At 39.6% G+C, this 22,815-nt stretch overlaps 1 protein-coding gene across 3 annotated transcripts in view; it reads left to right on the top strand.

Annotated features, from left to right (window-relative positions):
• Positions 1–2,449: 2,449 nt before the first annotated feature.
• The window catches only part of PDS5A (PDS5 cohesin associated factor A), a 52,774-nt gene continuing 32,408 nt past the window's right edge, over positions 2,450–22,815 (top strand). For 2 of the 3 annotated variants that reach the window (XM_075194808.1, XM_075194807.1), the window contains exons 1-6: positions 2,450–2,730; positions 3,106–3,254; positions 18,865–19,068; positions 20,446–20,532; positions 21,212–21,309; positions 21,999–22,125. In XM_075194808.1, coding sequence (XP_075050909.1) covers positions 3,144–3,254; positions 18,865–19,068; positions 20,446–20,532; positions 21,212–21,309; positions 21,999–22,125 — 627 coding nt within the window. In that variant the 5' untranslated portion in view covers positions 2,450–2,730; positions 3,106–3,143. The remainder of the gene's footprint in view (positions 2,731–3,105; positions 3,255–18,864; positions 19,069–20,445; positions 20,533–21,211; positions 21,310–21,998; positions 22,126–22,815) is intronic. The other variant, XM_075194809.1, reaches the window with a different exon arrangement.

Raw genomic sequence — 22,815 nt, 5'->3', positions numbered from 1 at the left:
GTGTGTGAGAGGATTGTACAGTGTGTGAGAGGGATATTGTACAGTGTGTGAGAGGGACATAGTACTGTGTGTGAGAGGATTGTACAGTGTGTATTGTCCAGTGTGTGAGAGGAATATTGTACAGTGTGTATTGTCCAGTGTGTGAGAGGGACATAGTACTATGTGAGAGAGGATTGTCCAGTGTGTGAGAGGGACATAGTACTATGTGAGAGAGGATTGTCCAGTGTGTGAGAGGGACATAGTACTATGTGAGAGAGGATTGTCCAGTGTGTGAGAGGGACATAGTACTGTGTGAGAGAGGATTGTCCAGTGTGTGGGAGGGACATAGTACTATGTGAGAGAGGATTGTCCAGTGTGTGAGAGGGACATAGTACTGTGTGTGAGAGGATTGTCCAGTGTGTGCAAGGGACATAGTACTGTGTGTGCGAGGGACATAGTACTATGTGAGAGAGGATTGTCCAGTGTGTGAGAGGGACATAGTACTGTGTGAGAGAGGATTGTCCAGTGTGTGAGAGGGACATAGTACTATGTGAGAGAGGATTGTCCAGTGTGTGAGAGGGACATAGTACTATGTGAGAGAGGATTGTCCAGTGTGTGAGAGGGACATAGTACTATGTGAGAGAGGATTGTCCAGTGTGAGAGGGACATAGTACTGTGTGAGAGAGGATTGTCCAGTGTGTGAGAGGGACATAGTACTATGTGAGAGAGGATTGTCCAGTGTGTGAGAGGGACATAGTACTATGTGAGAGAGGATTGTCCAGTGTGTGAGAGGGACATAGTACTATGTGAGAGAGGATTGTCCAGTGTGTGAGAGGGACATAGTACTGTGTGTGAGAGGGACATAGTACTATGTGAGAGAGGATTGTCCAGTGTGTGAGAGGGACATAGTACTATGTGAGAGGGACATAGTATTGTGTGTGAGAGGATTGTCCAGTGTGTGAGAGGGACATAGTACTGTGTGTGAGAGGGACATAGTACTATGTGAGAGAGGATTGTCCAGTGTGTGAGAGGGACATAGTACTGTCTGAGAGAGGAGTGTACAGTGTGTGAGAGGGACATAGTACAGTGTGTGAGAGAGGAGTGTACAGTGTGTGAGAGGGACATAGTACAGTGTGTGAGAGAGGATTGTCCAGTGTGTGAGAGGGACATAGTACTGTCTGAGAGAGGAGTGTACAGTGTGTGAGAGGGACATAGTACAGTGTGTGAGAGAGAAGTGTACAGTGTGTGAGAGGGACATAGTACAGTGTGTGAGAGGGACATAGTACAGTGTGTGAGAGGGACATAGTAGTATGTGAGAGAGGATTGTCCAGTGTGTGCGAGGGACATAGTACTGTCTGAGAGGATTGTCCAGTGTGTGAGAGGGACATAGTACTGTCTGAGAGGATTGTCCAGTGTGTGAGAGGGACATAGTACTGTGTGAGAGAGGATTGTCCAGTGTGTGAGAGGGACATAGTACTGTCTGAGAGGATTGTCCAGTGTGTGAGAGGGACATAGTACTGTGTGAGAGAGGATTGTCCAGTGTGTGAGAGGGACATAGTACTGTCTGAGAGAGGAGTGTACAGTGTGTGAGAGGGACATAGTACAGTGTGTGACAGAGGAGTGTACAGTGTGTGAGAGGGACATAGTACAGTGTGTGAGAGGATTGTCCAGTGTGTGAGAGGGACATAGTAGTATGTGAGAGAGGAGTGTACAGTGTGTGAGAGGGACATAGTACAGTGTGTGAGAGAGGAGTGTACAGTGTGTGAGAGGGACATAGTACAGTGTGTGAGAGAGGATTGTCCAGTGTGTGAGAGGGACATAGTACTGTCTGAGAGAGGAGTGTACAGTGTGTGAGAGGGACATAGTACAGTGTGTGAGAGGAGTGTACAGTGTGTGAGAGGGACATAGTACAGTGTGTGAGAGAGGATTGTCCAGTGTGTGAGAGGGACATAGTACAGTGTGAGAGGGACATAGTACAGTGTGTGAGAGAGGATTGTCCAGTGTGTGCGAGGGACATAGTACTGTCTGAGAGGATTGTCCAATGTGTGAGAGGGACATAGTACTGTGTGAGAGAGGATTGTCCAGTGTGTGAGAGGGACATAGTACTGTCTGAGAGGATTGTCCAGTGTGTGAGAGGGACATAGTACTGTGTGAGAGAGGATTGTCCAGTGTGTGAGAGGGACATAGTACAGTGTGAGAGGAGTGTACAGTGTGTGTGAGGGACATAGTACTGTGTGAGAGAGGATTGACCAGTGTGTGAGAGGGACATAGTACAGTGTGAGAGGAGTGTACAGTGTGTGTGAGGGACATAGTACAGTGTGTGAATGGAACACTGTATAGTGTGTGAGAGGGACACTGGATAACACGTGACTACAGCCGGGAGGTGAGAGGTCTCAGCAGCGGTTTTGTTTTGCTTCCCGATTTCCAAGTACACGTCCAGCTTTTGGCGCCAACCGCCAGAGGTCGCTGTGCGCTCACTGGGACCCCGGTCTCGGCAGCAAACTCCAGGACAGGGACGCGTGAGGGAGCGTGGCGGCCGCGAGCCTGAGCGCGTGTCCGTAACAACACCCCCCCTTACCGAGCCCGGCGTCCCCGCAAGTGCCCAGAAACCCCGGTGTGGGGGTCACGTGTCCGGCGGCCATTGATCGGCGTCAGGCCGCACCGGCCGGGATAGCGAGGTGCACGCGGAGAGGCCTCAGACACTCCCCGACACACCGGATACATGCGGGGGGAGCTCGCCCTCCTCTGGAGGTAAGTGTGTATAACGTGCTGACAGGCCCCGGCCATGTCCCAGGTACAGCCTCCCGGCCCATGGCCTCTCCCAGCTCCGGAGTGTGAGGGCTGCACCCTAGGCCTCCTCTCCCCCGGAGCCTACCCTGCTGGCTGCCCCCTGTCCTCCCCCTGCTGGGGGCTGTGTTACAGTACGGAATACCCCCCACCCCGGTGCGGTTCTCACATCTCCGGCCGGGTCACAGCACCTCCGGCTTTATAGCTGTCCCCCTGCCGGCCGCACCCCGAGGCTCCCCCCGGACCCCGGGTCACTGGGTCCGTGCGGCCGATGAGGGGCTTTTACTGACTGTTTTTGTTCCATTCCCTGTATGTGACGTTTTGTTTTGTGACCGATAGAGGCCGCTAGAGGACTTGGGAAGGAAAGCTCGGGCAGAATGGAGTTCCCTACCCAGCAGAAGCCCGTGGACGGCAAAATTATCTACCCCCCCGGGGTGAAAGACATCACTGATAAAATAACTAACGATGAAGTGGTTAAGCGGCTTAAGGTGAGTAGTACCCCCATGTTATCCCTGTAGTTATTGTGCCCCGGAGGAGGGCTCCCACTCAGCTACCAGCTGCTGTCTTGTACTCAGCTATATGTCTGTGCACTTTGCATATAGCTGAGTAACAGGTGGGCAGCCCACAGCCCAAACAGTTGTGGAAGAAGCTGACAGACTATTGCTGGAACTTTTATTCTGCAAAAGCTGGAAAGCCACAGGTTGGGCAAGTTTTGTTCCAGCAATGTTGTGGTCTGCACAATAAGATATTTAGATGTGTGATTCCTAAGCTGCTGTGTGTACACAGGCATCATGATGGGCCTTGCCTTTGTGTTCCTTTTATGAAAGGTAAACGGGAAGACACATGTTCACGTAGACTGCGTTTATGTACACGGAGAGATGCTGGTGCATTGGGGCCACAGCTGATTTTTAGTAAAGTGGATGACAAGCAAAGTATAGCATGTCTTATTTCCCCCTCCCTTTCCATCCTCTCTGCTAAATTTGTTGTGTTCACTGTACCCACTTTGTCTCCATTATTCTGTCAAAAAACTGAGATAAGATGGTTTTGTGTACCCAAGGCTTTAAGGATTATGTAGGCTGTGGTTCAATAACTGCTGAATGCATGATTTCTAAACATGTACATCTATGTAAGATTTTTTGTCAAGTATCCATTGTGCTTTTGGAGTTTCACCTGTTGCTCTAAGTTTAAAAGATCAGTGTTTATTTTGTGTTCCTGTTTGAAATATTGGTTTTGTTTTTGGCATTGATGAAAATATTCTTGTGCCGTGCTATCAAGTGCTTGTGATTGTCTCAAATTATTGCATGAGTTTGCAACTTGACAAACTTCAGATTTCATGGCGAGCCAAAGACCAGTGGTTGGCATAGGATTATGTTTTTAGTTAGGTAATGGATGATTATAGTCATATGCATGTAATCGTAGAGGTATTTGGATAGAAACCTTTCATAAAGCGTTCGGAAATGATTTGCAGAAACTAGTACCAGTCTCTATCCAAGGGAATATTAAGCCTGTAACAATGTTATTAAATGCAATGGAACATCTAGTATTAAAGAATACTGGCAAAACATGGTAGTTTACTTGTCATAGATAAACAGGCCTGTTTGGATATATATAGACAATATAATTATATGGATAACTTATCAGTGATGCAAAAGAAAACTTGGAAAGGTTTTTGGAAAGCTTATTAACAGAGCAATAATATATGAATGTATTTTTGCAACTCTTGGTCAAAGATTTGGTCTTGCGTAAGAGGTTCAGCACATTTGTGACAATCTATTCAGGATCTAGTGTGGTAAGAAAATTATGTGAGTAACAATGGATGTGACATCTGTAGATTTTTCTTCATCACACCTTTTGGCGAATTACAGTAATTTAGGTATCACATTGATTTTATTATATAATGTATGTATTTTTTACTGAAACATAATTATTTTGCTAAATTATTTATTATTATTATTGTATATTTATAAGGCGCCACAAGATGTCCGCAGCGCTGTACACAATACAAGACAGTAGACCATATAGGGTAAAACAGAAGAGAACAATTAACGAGTATTACTAAGACTCCCGGGGCTCTAGGCATAGCACTTATAGTGAGGCTGGAGCAGAGGAATAGGTATGGAGACAGGAGGGAGAGGGCTCTGCTCGTAAGAGCTTACATCCTAAGGGGAGGGCAAACGGAGTCAAAAGGGATCAAGCGCTGGAGGAGGGAGAAGGGACAGGTAAGAGAGAGGTGGAAAGAATGAGTATGGTGAGAGGGTTAGGAGGATGGCTGGTAGGCTTTAAGGAAGAGGTGAGTTTTTAGTGCCTGTTTGAAGGAGCACAGATTAGGGAACAGTCAGATGGACCGTGGGAGGTCGTTCCAGTAAAAGGCGGCAGCTCGGGAAAAATCTTTGATTCGGGAATGTGAAGAAGTAATCGGTAGAGGAGAGGCAACGGTCTTTGGCCGAGCGCAGGGAGCGGGGGGCAGTGTGAATGGAGAGGAGGTTGGAGATGTATGGGGCAGTGAAGTGGGAGAGGGTCTTGTAGGGGAGGGTGAGGTGTTTGAACAGGATTCTGTAGGGGAAGGGGAGCCAGTGTAAGGAAAGGCAGAGATGGGAGGCAGAAGAAGAACGACTTGAAAGAACGATGAGTCTGGCAGTCATGTTAAGTAGAGAATGAAGGGGGGCAAGGTGAGAGTGTGGAAGGCCGGTGAGAAGGTTACAGTAATCATGATGAGAAATGATGAGTGCATGAATGATGGTTTTAGTGGCATCTTGAGATAGGAAGGGCCGGATGCAGGCGATGTTCCATAGTTGGAAGCGACAGGATTGGGTAAGGGATTGAATATGGGAGAAAAGAGGGAGGAGTCAAGGGTGACGCCCAGGCAGCAGAGTTGGGGGACAGAAGAGATGGTGGTGTTATTAACAGTGATGGAGAGATCGGGGGAGTCTAGAAGGAGGAAAGACCATGAGTTCTGGTTTAGCAATGTTACTTTTGAGGAAGTATGAGGACATCCAAGAGGAGATGGCGGAAAGGAAGTCAGAAACACGCTATGCTGTCCCTACAAGCTTGGGACAACAAAGGGGGTGAATCTTGCGCTCTCCTATGTGAATCTCTCTACGGGATGACGGGAATTGTGCCATGGTTTTGGGGATAGCAACTTTTACAGATAACATTGTCTCTTAGCTTAATTTTATAGACCACCACACATTTGTTTGAATAGGGTCACAAGAGGAATTCAGTATATTAGTGGATGGTTGAATAAATGGAAATAGATACATTTTACTTTGCTCACTATGTAATGTGAGGTATACAATGTGTACATACAATTATTGTAAGTCTGATAGTGGTAATAATTAAATTCCCATCCTGGGTCATTGATACATAATATGCCAGTTGGACAGTAGGGTTAGGAGGGGATATGACTCTGAGTACAGGAACTCTGACAGAGTTATGCTGAGAGGATATTTTGAACACATTTTTGGAACTGCATATGAGAGGGGGGAAAAAAATGGTGTCTGATCAGAATAGAACTAAACATAAGAGGGTTCAATCAATGAATAGTGTGTCCAGTTTATTACTGATTATTCTGTTGATTACAGTGATACCTGTAATATTGTGATAAAACATTACCCTGTGTTAAAAATGTATGCTATGTAAAGTATTTCCAGATAGATGATAATTTGTGCCATGAAAACCTGTATTGACAGACTATTCTAGAGCATGTAATGAATAAAGTAATTGATTAAATACTGGAGGAATGTATAAATGTCAAGTAAATAAATGTATTTGTCGCTTTTTTACCTACACAAATAAATTAGAGATAGGAGTAATATGGAGAAATAAAAGCCAAATAATTATATAAATTGTAAAACAATAATGTAACTTACCTTTTGAATTGCAATTGTGGTGTTCAATACATTATTAAGACTGCATGAAAATGAAAAGAACACATAAGTAATGAAAGGATCCTACATTCAGTTTCAAATTACTTTGCTAAAAACACATTGGATTTTTTTTCTGGTATTGATAAAACACTAAACCATTACAAATGGTAATCTAGAACATATATTAAATGAGTCGTGCTTTTGTTCATCAATTTTGAACTAGTAAATTGAAAGGTTTAAATAGTCATTGTGATAATGTGCAGTGTCTGTGTGGAACTATTTCAAGTTAGCATTTGCATTCTCATGCTTGGATTTAAGTTTAGTGATCTTTTTGTATACAGTGAGTAGAAGTTGTTGCTGATGTTTACTCGTGTATTACTACTAAATTGGCATAAAGATATATATACTCCAGTTTTCAGAAAAGATTGGCAGTTTACTATGTCTTATACTTGTATCTTGTTATAACAGTGGATCTGTAATGTTTTTGATTCACTCTTTTCAAGGAACACATTTTTTAATTAACACTGTTAAAATTTTAATGATTGTGGGTGGAGGGGGTGGATGTTCTAGAGGAAGCGCCAAGAGAGCAAAATATGTTGGACCGCCCCCTCCTGTTCTGTAAGTTGATCTGCTTGCTTTTTGTGGCAAGTATACAATCTATTTTTTTGTTTTTTGCACGTATCGTCTCTGGTGCTATAGCTTTTTTTTTTCTGGACAGTGTGAATTCAGTCGCTTAAGTACATATAATGTATTTTTGATCAGTCTTAAAGATTTCTCACTTGTGCTTTCTGATGATATTTGAATCTTATTGTGTCTATTTTTTTCATTTGCTGTTAGAGATGAAAGTACTGCAAAGTATTAATGTTTTGTTTTTTTATAACATAGTTTACTCAGGGAAATCATTAGTCCTTCTGATATTATCCTTTTTTATAAATCACCCATTATTATGCTGCACTGTACATGAAGGGGATCATAATATAAACAAATGACATTAAATGACATGAAACAGAAGGTAAAGTTTGCTCTGCCCAAAAGAGCTCACAATCAGATGTGTGGGGAACAATTGATACATAAGGCAGCGGAATAGCAAATGTAGCAGCTGCTGGAAAGTGCACGTGGCTACTGCAGGTAAGAAGCATTATTATTATTATTCATTATAAAGCGCCAACATATTATGCAGAACTAAGTTATCAGCAACCAATGTTACAGTAGCCTTTGGCATTTTTTATGTTGCTATTGAAGGTGTGGTACAGTTGGAATGTGACATCTTATGTCAGTGAAGCTGTTGGCAACTATGACTATACTTCACCATTTATATTATCTGAACCTCCTTCATGGTTCTTGCACCATTGTGGTTATCCACCAAGGAGACCACCAAAGGAGGAATGGCGATGGTAATCGTAATGACATTTGAACTAACTGGGTGAAGCAGCTGAACTGAGGTATTTCAGTAGACCTAGATACGTCCCTGTCCTTGGTGTGACGACTCCTCTGCACTAGTGTCATTTCCCGCTGCCTTCACAAATTTATAACTATTAATTTGTGAGACGATTATTATGTGGGAAGTGGGGTACAGAGCTGAGCGAAAATGCAGCCCCAGAATTGTTCACAATTCTATTTTGAAAGCTTCCATATTTGACATGTCCACCGTTCATCCCAATTTCATTGACAATGGTTGAAAATATAATAGGTTTGTAAATACTTCTAGCAAATGTCTAAACCACTGTCATACTTGTATCTACCGTTTAACAAAAGTGTGTATTTAACCCTCTCATTTCAGCTTGTCCATATCGGCACTGTTAGAAATCAGGGAGGCTAGCCAATTTAATGGGCAGTTGCTTTTACTTCCATTAAACAAGATCCAGTTAATAGCACTGACTAATGTTTTCTACCTCTGTTATATAACATGTACTGGTAGCAGCAGTGTATAACTTATATCACTATGTTTAACTAACATTTTTCAATTTCTTGAGGTCATGACAGCTCCTTCCTGGTGAAGAGATAGATTGCATAATTTAAATATTGCAACATATAAAAGAGTTATAACTGACTGTTATCACTGAATCTTCTATTTTGTTTGTCAGTAGTGGAAGATTTTTGTGTAAAATGTGTATTACTTTTTGTATTTGTCTGAAACTACTATATTTGTGCAGTTGTTTTTTTTTCCTAATCATGTTGTGATATAACTATCTTTAAAGGGGCATTATACTGTACACTAGTTGTTTAGGAAAAAACATTTTCAATGTCATGTATTGCTAAAAAAAAATAACAAAAAGCAACCTAGGGCATATCAGTAATTCAAAGATGCTCTGTTCAAATATTCTCCTTTTTATATCAAATTCTGTACGTTTTTCTCATAATATTGGCTCACTACTCCATTTTGGCATATGGCATGACTGGACAAAACCATTTCACCATGGCGACTACAAAATGCGCTTTTGTGCCCTGGCAACTGGATCATTCCTTGATGTCTACTGCCCGCAACTCCAGCTTCTCCACCACCATTTTAGTAGCGGGATGTCTGTCAGCTCATTGTTCATCGCATCAGCCGTTTGGCATTCAATCCCATGCCCAGTGTTTTAATGTGAACAGAGCCAGGCTTACTCTTTTGCTAGAAACCCCTGTAATCTTATGGTGTCCTGCGGAGAGGGCACATGCTGGATTATGATGTTGGGTCCTATAAAACATGATATGCTGTATAATTGAGGTGCTTTATATAGCCCCAACCCTGAAATTTAATTTTTTGCGTTTTGTCGCTCACATTTTACATTAAAAATGACTGTCCCTTAACATTTATCTAGTCTCAGGATATGAAGAATTAAAGAGTTGGCTACAGTCTCCGCTCCTTCGGTCTGACAAGTCCTGTGATGCCTCTAACAGTCTGAGCAAGAAATCCTCTCCCCTGTTAGGGGTGGCTTTTTGTATTTCATTTTCTTTTAAAGCTGTTAACAGGCTTCTCCACTATTTTAAGGCTTATTTAAATTACCAGATGCTTCTTGTTCTTTTGACAAAGAACAAGTTTAGTTATTTCCTAGGAGGGCATGGAAACCACTAATCATTGACAGGCTGCCTTGGTTTCCTGGGTGGAAGACAAGCAATTATAAATATATATCACAGGTGAGCATAGGGTAGTAAGACATTGGCAGGACAGGAAGTTGCACAACTGTTTGAGCAGCATTTGTGGTAAAAATGAACAAAGCCAGGGCTTTGTGTAATCAGCACCTGGGTCAGAAACAAACACATCCTCATGTACGTGTATTGATGTGAGGAGAGTATCTGGTGCACCAGAAGTGAACATATGTACTCCAGAATTACAAGTGCCCCTGGTATGGGACCTGAAAAGTTACGTGATAGATGCTAATAGGTAGAAATTAATTTATGATGATCATATCCTTTAAAATGTTTGACCGTGCAGCTCTGTGCAGGGTTCATAGCAGAAATGCTGCCATGCACAATAGGGAAGGCACCATCACATATCTATCCTAAATATCAGCTGTTATGATAAACTTCTGAACTAACTATATATAAATATTTATAAATGTTAGTTGGGCTTTTCACATATAAAGTTCTCTTAATTCTGGGCCTCTAATTAGTGACCACTGAAACAGCATGAAAACAGTTGTATCAAATTGTGTTTTCCTCATAGTAAAGTTTAGGGTCTTTATCTCATAAAAACATAATTGTTTGAGGCAGAGCTGGATAAATCCCTGACATCAGTTAGCCCAGTATGCCTTAAAAATCAAGTTGGCACCTAACATTTTGAGTGTAAATTCTATTGATGGCGTTGCATGTACCTCGCTCCCAGCTCCCTCCTAGATTAGACTTCTAAATAAGTTATATAAGTGAGATGATGATGATGATGATGGATTATATTCATGTCCCCCACTTGTGAATTATTACATTTCCAACACTCATATCACTGATTGTGACATTGGCAACGATAACAACTGTTCATTGGTATAACGAAATGCCAATAAAAACATTGATGGAGTTTCTGGTGAACATGGGAATGCTGCCTTGACGTAGTAATAGAACATCTATTACTCTGTGTCTGTGTGAGACCGTCACTGGGAGTTGGTACAAGTGGTTTCCGGCTGAGAATCTGTGTGTGTACAGAGGGATAGAGAGGATAGTTATATTGTGTGTGGGGGAGGGGAGCACAAGGTAGCGTACAGAGTGTGTGGCATCAGGCTGGCACCTTCAGTTTGTGTGTGGCGCTCATATACCAACCCCCCACCCCCATTGGTAACAGACTCACTTTTTTACATTGAAAATCTCCATTCATTATACTATTTTTGCCCACTAATGTGAATAAATCATCATAGTGTAATAGTGCACAATGAAGCCCATGTCGTCATCAGCTATTTACTTGTAAAACTACTATCAAATAATTTAAGTATTTTGTATTTGTTATCCTTCATAAATCTGTAATGTAATTGCCATTTGTGAGACATGTCATGAAGAGCGTGTACAAAAATGATAAATTCAGCTTTCAGGATTAACTCCTATATTTGCACTATTTTATAGCATGATGGTGTCATTTGGGGGATACATATATATACTATTGGTAAATGGATGGCAACTTGTCTAACATGGACACATTTTATAATAAGAATCATAAAGTTGGTATCAGAGTAAAGTGTATTGATTAACAGTTACTTTTCTGTTAAAAAATAGTTGAGAACAAATTTACAAAAGTTTTTGAACTAGTAAACATATGCTTGTAACAGTACAATAAAAATGATATTTAATAGAATAGAATGGATTTAGATAATTATATACAAAGTCCAAAGCAATAATACTCCGAAGCATACTCAAAAGAAAATCTGGAGTAATCAAGAAGGCTTAATTCATGAAATGTAGTTTTACTGAGCCTCTGTAATGGTAGGACAACAGTAATGTTTCATCCATCCAACATTTGTCCTCTTTGTGGAAAATAAACACAATTCCTCCAGTATTTGCCTTCTAAGGAATAAAACTTCAAGTTCTAACTCATTCACTGTATGCACCTGAGCTACAAATTTTCTCACAGATCGTTTGCTACATACTCAATCCAAACAGAATCACCTGGGCTCTTGTTATCAGATTTCCTTTCTTTCTGTTCTCCTCGTTTGTCCATAGTTCCACTATTTTTGTCCAGAAATGAGTGTATTTTCACAGCAAGTGATGAGTTCTGTATTCTAGTAAACCTTTTCCTACTCCTAGTTAGTGTGATGTTTGTGACAAGGAAGATATTCCTTCTCATCTCTCATCCAACATGGCATGGTTTTCATAAATCTGTTCCCTACGAACATAGTATTTTAACATGTTGAACTTTTTATATGGCATCTTGGTAGACTTCTTTGGCACTCTTATTTACTGTTCCTCCTAGGCATGACCTTCATACAGCTCTTTTGATTGTATCTTTCCATGACTTGTGTTACTGTTACCAGCATACAATGATTCCGTTACCACAAATTATTACAGTCTAGGAAAAAATCTTAATGCCATCTCCTTTTTAAAAATGAGTTTGCATTTAGAAATCTTATTATAAAACTTAATTTCAAGGCAATATCGCAAAATTCGAATAAGTAATAAAACTCTTGTATCTTTTTGGTAACTGAATCCATTTTATTGTTGTATGTTTATCTAACCACATCATGCAAAGCAAATTATTTATGGCTGCTAACTTGCCTCATTTTCATTATATTAATAACCCTTATATTGAAGTCTAAGGTGTTTAATTTAATCAATTGTCTATATTCTCATTGCTTTATATGCAAATAAGCAATGTGTATCTCTCTGTCTCTGCCCCTTCCTACCATACACAAATCAAAATGATTTTTCCTCCACTAGCAAAATATAGCACTTCATTTTTTTTTTATCAGGCCAAAATCTTTGTGCCTTTTTGTTTTATTAATTTATAGACTTTGCATGTTTTCATGGCATTTCCTTACTTTATATCTGGTATACCTGTGTAACTTTTGGTTTGTTTCCGCAACATCCTGTATCTAATTTTGTTACATTTTTAAGTTGATCACTGCCCTTTTTTTCATTTGCACAAAGTCCATGACAACCTGACCTACAGGGCCCTCCTCTCCAAGGTGCCTTTCACACCCAGTGAGCCTAACATGAGGAATGGTGGAGCGGTAGGAGAGGAAGTTCGCTTTTGCTGCAGCGTTTAAGATGGATTGAAGCAGAGAAAAGTGGGTGAGGGGAATGCCAGATAGAAGGAGGTTACAGTAGTCAAAGCTGGAGATGATCAGAGAATGGATTTTTTGTTGCATCTTAGGTTTGTAATAGAACTGTCACAGAGGCCAGTTGAGTGAAGGGTGTTCAGGACTGGAGAAGAGGGTGTCATAAGCATTAGGTAGGATTGAAGAGGTTCAGGTGGATGAGTATAGAGAAATGAGCCTTCGACTTTACTGTAAGTAGATCATTCATCACTTTTGTGATGGCAATCTCAGTTGGAAATTTGGGGGTGGGGGGCTGCGACGACCATTTGAAGACAGTTGAGATTGGAGTGAGGATAAAAAGTGACCAATGGGGTTGTGCACAAGTCGCTTATGTAGTTTGGGGGCAAAGGGTAGGAGATCAATAGGGCAGTAGTTGGAGAGAGGCTGTGTTAAGAGTGAGTTTGTTTTGGATTGGCAAGATGAGCGTGTTTAAAGGAGGATGGAAATCTGCCAGCAGGAGAGACCGGTTGAAGAGGTGGGCAGGCATTAGTGGTGAAGGAATGGTTAAGTTGGGAGAGAACTGGGTCAAGGTGACAGGTTGTAATATGAGAGGAGTGCAAATACTTCCTTCTCTGCTACTGGTGAGAGAGGACGGATAGTGAATTGGGGAGTATATGGGGATTAGCATGAGGAAATAATTTGTTGAATGGTGGTGATGTTGTCTTTGAAGTAGGTGGGAAAGTAGAATGTCGACTTTACCGTCTTGTCTGTTCCCCGATCTGGGAGTGTGGCTGAGGGAGACTGCCCCGTAAGAGAGAGCTTTAGAACATGAGCTAGTTTTCTGTAATAGCAGGGAAGTTGAGGGATTTTGAAATTAATAAATTGTGGATGGATGTGAGTTTGATACAAGTGCTGCAGGAAAACTGATAGTGTAATTTTTTTTCAACCACAGCAGAAGAAAACTTGTTACATTAACCATTACCTGCTCTCCTTATTATACTATAATAGATATGGAAGGGAGAGGCATGTAAGAGGTCAGGTACCTAAACTGGATGAGACTCTGTTCTTGTCCACTTTAGCTCCCATGTGTGGCCAAATTAAATGGTGCTTGTGTTGCTTATGTTAAGTGGCATGATTGGACTGTGTGATCAGCTTTAGTCTTAACAGGTGGATTGATACACACTTGTAGCTTACACAACATGTGTGCCTAGCTTAACCACAAAGTAAAATAGTGAGTATACTGAAAATGTTCACACAACATCACACTGTAAGCTCCTTGCTCAGTCATTTGTGTTTACTACAGTTACAGGGTTATAGTATGTTGCACCAAAATGCCCCATGTAAATGATTTCTATCTGTAGCTCAATCTATTTAAAGGGTAATTTCCCTAAAAATGATGTTGCCTAATTAAAATCTTTATGCTGGTAATTACAACTTGCTGTAATATTTTCTTTTACTTGAAATAGGTATTTTCTGTCTGAAAATACCTGCCTAACTCCAAGACATTGTTGCTGCTTTTTGACTGGTTCTTAAGTCACTTTGTAGAAACTTTTCCAATCGTGGAAAACAGCACTGTTTCTACTATCAAAATTTTCTATAGTAAATTGTGGTAATCATTACAATGATGTTAATTAAGTAAAAACATTTTTGAGTGCATTTAACTTTCATTTTTATTTTTTATTTTTATTTTATACAAAGTCAGACAATCGTCAAACCGTTAAAGTACAAAGAAACAGGATAAATAAGAAAGTCTTATGCAGAATGACAGCAACAAATGGAGAATCACAAAAGTTGTTGATTATGGGACTGTCGGTCAAGGTTTTTATATTCTTTTTTAAAGGGGGAAAGGAAGGAGGGTTTTTTTTAAAAAAAAAAATAATAATGTAAAATAGATTTGATGCAGAGTTCATTTAGTGTGTCTGAGGCAGATGGATATTGTTGTAGGTAGCCCAGGGTTCCCAAGTCTTGCAAAACAATTTTGCCAAGTTATATGCTATGAAGGTTATATATTCCGTATGTGTTTGACAACTGCAGCACAAGATGTGGAGGTTTGAGATTACCAGTCCAGCTGGTAGGTGACAGCAGAAATTAAGTGGCACAATGTGGTTTTAACTTTTTTTTAAACGACAATCCCAGTTAAAATTGTTTTCCCAACTCCCCTTGAGCCACCCACCAAAGTCTGTAAAAGAGAGCTCCAGTTCTGTCCGTATTTATTTATTTTTTCTTCTTTTTTTGATGGGTTCCCAACTAGTAGAGCTAAACAAGTGCAATTGTTTTGGGTTTGGTTTGTAGCCACTGTGATGCCACTAAGTAGTATTCTTGCCATGTAAAAATTAAAAGATGATCTAATTTTAGTTGTTTTAGTAGTTCAGTGAGACAAAGATGTGATATTAACTTGCTCTGTGGCTCCAAAAACCCTCGAGTCCTTTGTAAGCTGGCTTTCAGTTTTTAGAGGATTTCTAATAAGAATTAAACACCACAGGTGAAATATCTCTTTATCTTGGCTTGTTAACTCAGACTGAGAATTGAGTACAATTATTACCTTTTACTGTGGAACTGTCCAACTGGCTGCATGCTGAACAGATGTTGGCCATGAAAGGTTTACTGCGGCCCTCGGGTTGTTTGAGAACGTTAGTCACTTTTATTACATAAGCCTATATTGTGTAACACATTATGGTATTTGACCCAGCATAATTTTACTCTTATGAACTATGCAATCCCAACCTCTAAACAGCATTCTTAAAATGTATTCTTGTCATACAATTGAGTTGTCAATGAGTATGTTGACATCTAGTATCATAGTAGGCTGTACAAAAGAGAGCAAATAAGAGATCCAGATGGCAAAGTTTTCAAGGAATTGTAAACCTTGAAAACAGTCGTACAATCATCCCCTCCTTGGCATATCCTCTTGTAACTGTTTGAATCCCTACAAATTAAGGATTGAAAGTTTGTAAAATTTGCAACAAAATAGAGAAACAGCTGCAAGTGGCACATGTTTATTTTCAGGCATAGATTAACAAAAACAATAAGGTTTTAGGTCACTATATGCCTGACAATAAGCACGTGTCCCTAAGAAGCAATTTCTCAGATACAAATTATATTCTCAATATTTTTATGAAAAAATGGTAAAAGTAAAATTAGAGTGCCCATTATGCATTCTTGCATCTATATATTAATAGGTGCCATTATAGCCTGTTTTAATCATTTTATTTTGCTGCATATATACAGGAGTGGTCAAAATGAATGTAGAGTTCAAATTGAGATACTGGCTGAACTGTTTAAGGACATCTCTATATTCCTCATTGAAAATAGTAATAAATTAATACTTGATTGTTCATCAGTGTACTGAAACATTACTTTAAAAGCATATATAATATTTTAGAGTTTCTCATCCTGTAGTAAAGTCCTTGCATGGCATGTGAGGGTTTTCTCTGTATCAAACTCTGGTGAATACATGGCTTGCACGCCCAATAGCAGGTTTGTAGCCTCCACAGTGTTATAGTACATAGATCTCTGCTAGATCACTGTGGCAGCATAATGTAGGCAGAGCAGTCGAGGGAAACTTTAGGAGCTGGATAAAAATAACAAACTCTTTATTACAGAGATCAGTTACTTTCAGGGAAAGGGATTCTTGAAGTTGTCCAGTTGTTACATGTTGGGGAAAATAAAGTATTTTAGTACTACAGTTGACCAGTGTGATATTATTTAGAGGTAAAATAGCAATGTGGAGGCCTGTGTTTGAGTGCAAGCATGTTTCCTACTGTATGTGCTTGATGTAGTATTACAGACTAGTGCTTTACTCCATAGACAATTCAGCTAATAACCCACTTTTATTTTGCATGCAGATGTAGGAAGATATAGGACAGCATACGTTGTGTGACGGCCACCAAAATTATATTCTGGTGTAATAGATATTGCATTTTTGAGGGGTTAAGTAGAGATGAGCAATATTTTCAAAACTTTTCAACAAAATATTCACCTTATTTGGCCAAAGGTTATGCAGGTTTCTTTGGTGAAATTTGGCCTAAATTGTTCCCAGTCGTATTCCAACCACACCAAACCGTTGGGCGAATTCTCCCCCCCGCTCTATTGATGGACCATAAGTTCTACATACTGCAGATTTACAACTAATGCCATGTGGCAAAAATGTAACTATCATATTGCTGGAACTTCACAGATTTGTGAAACAATCTGTGCATAATGACAGTGTTTGCACTCTTTATGGTTATGGGCAGAATAAAACCTTAGATTTCTTAGTGCTGAAAAACATACTGGAGTCAAGCTCCGATCCATAAAACTGGTTGATATAAACATTGAGCCATAAGTAAATCATCCCCGTGGTGCAGAACGCAGAACCCATACATATTTACAAGTTGAACTTTTATTTTGACACCAAAATGGTCTATTTTGTAAATGTGGCCCCAATACATCTAGCAGTTGGTTAGATATTGCACTAGGGAGTGTATCTGAAGAAATCTTTTACTGATCAGATTCTTGATCACTGAGGGGCTGTGCAATTTGCAGTTCTCCATCCACTGGCATATCACAAATTGTGTCCTAGAATCAACTAGTATGAATATCCGAGTACATAAGGACACATTTACCATAGTGATTAGTCATCAGATAATGGGTGTTTACTTCGTCCACTACACGGTGGGTGCAGCAACAGTGCACTGCAAGTAAAGCACAGAGCCCACAAAGTACAGGATAAAGACAGAAACCATGACTTGTTGTAAAAGCTTCTGGAATGCCACCATATCTGTGTGACCTCTCCATCTGCGTGTCTACCTGCACCTATAAAGGGAAAGAAGTGACCCATCCTTTTCTCCCACCCGCACTCCTTTTATTGTTTTATAATCAGTCCACCCCAGTAGCATCGCACAACATAAGAGATGAGCAAGAAGTGGAACAAAACCAAAGAGCAAAGGAGAAAACAGTGTTTCTTTTCTCATTTGTAATATGGAGGGAGGCCAAGTGACCAGCACATTCTGCAATGTTGTTTTCATTGGAGAATCTCATTTCCCTAAAGCAGGTACACAGATGCACACAGCGCAGCCAATTAATCTGACAGTATGCCTCTGGACCACAGGAGGAAACCAGAGCACCTGGAAACCCTCATAATCACTTTGGAAAACATACATAATTCTTTATTTAATATGCACATTTAGAGATGTAAAATAAAAAAGCAACCTTGTATTTGTTCAAGTGAGCTGTTCCTAGAGAACTGGCTTTCTTATCTTCAGCATATATGTATGGAGCTGCACATGCAAGTCCTGGTTATAAGCTTACTCATTGCTATTCAGAGCACTCACTATACTTTGCTGAAATAGTCATCTGGAATTACCACACACACACACACCTCCTATTCCCCAGGGCTACCAGGTAGCAATACTAACCATTGTGCCACCCATGTATGCCCTTGTTGCTGAGGAGCAACAATGATTTGTTTTTATATATACTTTTTGGAATTTTTTAGATGCCGGCTGTTTGGATAAGTTTCCGTCCTTTCATACACAATTAAGTCTTAGAAGTTCTGTAGTTTTAAAAAGTGTGTGATCATGTTGGCATGGTAATTTACCTATTATGGCATTAATATGTGACTAATTTCATTTAGGATAATATTTGAGGTATTTCTCTGAAACGGTATAGTGGTAGGCAAAAGAGAGCTCCCAGAAGTTACAGCACCAGCTGTGATTTATTCAGAGGTGTGAGCTACCTGGCCCTGATTTTGTTCAGCCATGCGTATCACAAAAAAATATATATATTTGTGTGTGTGTGTGTGTGTGTGTGTGTGTGTGTGTGTGTGTGTATATATTATATGTGTATATATATATATTATATATATATCGGTGGTTAAATCAATTAAAAATAAAGTAAAATAAGTTGTTTTACGATTGTAGCACTGATTGCAGTATCCTTTAGTCTATAGAGCACACAACTTTTTTTGAAAGTCATTTTAAATCTGAGGAAAAGAGTAAAAATACATTGGTTCCCATAGTTCCCTGACTCTGTAATAAATGTTTCACAATAAATGATATGTTCATGTCTACAAAAATATTCTGTTTTCTCCTTTTTAGATGGTGGTTAAAACCTTTATGGATATGGACCAGGATTCTGAAGATGAAAAACAGCAATACCTCCCTTTAGCCTTGCACCTGTCATCTGAATTCTTCCTCAGGAATCCTAACAAAGATGTACGTCTCCTTGTGGCTTGCTGTTTGGCTGATATCTTCAGAATATATGCACCGGAGGCACCATACACATCCCATGACAAATTAAAGGTACAATCTAATCAAGCAACACTGTGACACCAGGCGCTCCTCTGTGAAAGTGAGGGGTAGGATGAGGCCTGGTAACATGTAAGGTTAACTAATATAAATAAATCCAAGTTTTGTGTTTTTTTTTTTTTTTTAGTCCACATCAATGTTAATATTAATGAAGTTTCCTGTGGGTTATATCAGAAGACTTATGGCACCTGTGTTAACAATGTATCTCTTAAGAAGAACTTTATAATTGACTCTAACTATTATTGCTGATTTTTGCTTTTATGGACTAAAAAAGATGGTTGGGCAGGTGGTGATGATAAGGGCGATAGTGATGAACGGGACATGTTGATGGGGGTATTATGATGAGAGGAGTGACTGGGAGCATAGAGAGGGCTTGAGGTCGTTATAGAGCAGGGTTTCCCATACCAAGTCCTCAGGTGCCCCCTAACAGTGCAGTTTTTTCCATATCTCTGCTGGAGCACAGGTGTACTCATTCCTGACTGACACACTGTAACACATCCACAGGTTGTACCAATAATTTCACCTGGAAAACCTGCACTGTTAGGGGTCCTGAGGACTGGGTTTGGGAAATACTTGTATAAAGGAATGAGATGAACAATACGCTTGAGGTAGGAGGCAATAGAGTAGGGTTATCATGTGGATTGAAGGGTGTATGATGTCTGTAAGAGGGGTGTGCTGTGTGTAAAGAGAGTGGGGGGTGTGTGTATTGCATACTTGTCAACTTTGGAGATCTTCCATCCGGGAAGTCCTGGGGGTGTGGCCACACGAATAGAGTCATTCTGGCCCCGCCCCTTCAGCAAACTATACCCATTTCGGCCTATTATTGCAAGGGGTGGGATCAATGTGGCTTGTTTAGCCACACATTCATCACTAACATAGTAGGCAAGATGCGGTCGTTTGCCCTGCTCTCCAAAAATTCAGGAGAGTTGGCAACTATGGTGAATTGTCTGCTATTTATTAGTGGATACCATACAAAAATATTTAAAAATTTGCTTGGCACATAATTTTTTAAGCTGCCTCCAAGATTATAAAATATTTGAGACCTACGCTAAAGAACCGCTTCCATAGTGAAATTTTTGCATGTTTGCCACATATGTACTGAACTGTGTGAGATCTTGTGGAGGCTGTTGGGAGGGATAAAGTTCCACGTTACATGTTACGGCAGGTCAACAGGTTTTTTTGGGGGCTTTTCACTCTGAATTTTACAACTAGAATTTGCCAGTAAGTTGTTTGCTGCAATTTCACAAGTCTTAAACCTAATACAGAACTCTGATATTTGTTATGTTTTTGCCTCTCCCCCTCCCGCCAATTGCATTATTGTCATTCTGTGTCTTTTCTGATTACTTTGTTTTTCGTTTCTCTCTTGCTTAGGATATTTTCTTATTTATAACAAGACAACTTAAAGGTCTGGAAGACACAAAGAGCCCACAATTCAACCGATATTTTTACCTGTTAGAGGTACAGTTTCATCCTTGTTTGCATCATTTGTTCTGGGAAAACTGATATATATGGGATTATATGTATAATCTGATTTTATATTTATTTTTTGTGAAATGTATTCTTACCATGACTGTTCTTGATTGGCTCTCAAATTAGGACGCATTGGGAGGTGTAGTCAAAATGACTGGTAGTTGTTACCAATCTAATGCTCCAAAATCTTTACAGAAAGTATCTCAGGATTACGTTACCTATTTCTGTCTTTTGTCTGTAGTTTTAGCATTATGAAAAAGCGATACAGAAGTCAATTTTGATTAGTTTATATTTCTTAAATACCAATGATTTGCACATCTTAAACAGCAACATGTTTTCAAGTATTACACTACTAATAATCATACAGTATCAGCTACTGTACAGATTTTAGGATCTTTTAAAGAATAAAAGAAGAAACGCTGTCATAGACAATGCTATGTTACATATTTATGTATATAAAGCATTTGTAGAACCGTTTAAAATAAGTCATTCTGGTGTGCTCAGGGACAGGACATTGTTTGCGATGGACAACTGTGAATGGAGATTGTAATAAGGGTGTGCGGTATTTTTTTTTAATTTTTTTTACTTCCCAACCTGTGATTGACTAATCTGAAGTCATTACATTGTGTTTCTGAATACACTTTCCTGTTTTGTCTTTTCTTTCCAGAATTTAGCATGGGTCAAATCTTACAACATTTGTTTTGAATTGGAAGACTGCAATGAAATATTTATTCAGCTCTTTAGGACTCTCTTTTCAGTTATTAAGTAAGTTTTTGTTTCTCCATTATTATTTTTTTCCCTTAATGTTCCATTCCTACCATCTTTAAATTGACAGTATCATGGATTCAGCATTTAATGTTCCACTTGTACATAATGCTCTGGTCTCCACTGACATATTTAATGACTGAAGAATTGGGGACATCGCCATCTAGTGGCTAAAAAGTTTCCTGTGTGCATGTAAAAAAAATATTTAATGAAAACCTTTTGGCCACTTATATAGATATCTTATCTGTTGCAACTCTTATGGTTTTAGTGTTAAATTCTAAAGGTGTCTGATGACTGTAGATTATATATCATCATCAGCACCATTTATTTATATAGCGCCACTGATTCCGCAACACTACACACACACACACACACACACACACACACACACACACACACACACACACACACACACACACGTCAATTTTGATACCAGCCAATTAACCGATCAGTATGATTTTGGAGTGTGGGAGGAAACCTGAGCATCCGGAGGAAACCCACGCTAGCACAGGGAGAACATACAAATTCCATACAGATAAGGCCATGGACGGGAATTGAACTGATGACCCAAGTGCTGTGAGGCAGAAGTGCTAACCACTAAGCCACCGTGCTGCCCCAATATTGTTTTTTTGGTTTTTTTTTATTTAGAAGTTGTAAGTAATTCACTAACATTGTTGTCTTTCATTTAGTAACAGCCACAACCAGAAGGTTCAGATGCATATGTTGGATTTAATGAGTTCAATTACTATGGAAGGGGATGGAGTTACACAGGAGTTGTTGGATTCTATTCTCATTAATCTCATCCCTGCTCATAAGGTCAGTCCTTCCTTTTAAAAAGTAAAGTATTTTAAAATGAAACATCTTTGTGATACTGTCACATTGCATTATTAGGTGGATATATGTTCAGTGCGATGTTCCATTCCATTAAATACTAGAAAAGTGTAGTGGCACTCAGTCAACCAACGTGAATACTGTGAAATACACATTTAGGCTTGTGTGGTTGGGGTTTAGAATGGATAAAGGAAACTCTCTAATGCAGCGCTTTACAGTCATTTGCATATATTTTATCTTAAGCCAAAAGCCATGCTATAAAGACAATAATTTCATGTTCAACATTTTTAGTTTCTGTTACTACCCCATGATACTTATAACTGTGCCGTATTTTTAGTACTATTATTGAAAGATGACAGGTGATGGCTGTCATCCTACCACATGCAAAAGAGAATAGAATAATGCTGGGGTGTATGAATAAAGGCCTAGGAGTTGTATATTGGAGGTCAGATGTTGTCCTGTGAAGGGATTTGAGGAATTGTCAGGAAATTGATATGTTTGTGGTGAAAGCTGTGAAACGTAGTTGCATAGTAATGTCTTGAGTTGTAGGAGAAAATACATTGTGAAAAGTTAAGTTTGGGATTTTGGTTATAGCAACAGTGTAACACTGTTAATAGAAATATAGCTTCATTATAATATGGATATATTTAAGTTGTTAAGACCATAATATGTGAA

The sequence above is a fragment of the Mixophyes fleayi genome, chromosome 1 (genome assembly GCF_038048845.1).
Source record: "Mixophyes fleayi isolate aMixFle1 chromosome 1, aMixFle1.hap1, whole genome shotgun sequence".
NCBI lineage: Eukaryota > Metazoa > Chordata > Amphibia > Anura > Limnodynastidae > Mixophyes > Mixophyes fleayi.
This window is presented reverse-complemented; position numbering and strand designations above follow the sequence as displayed.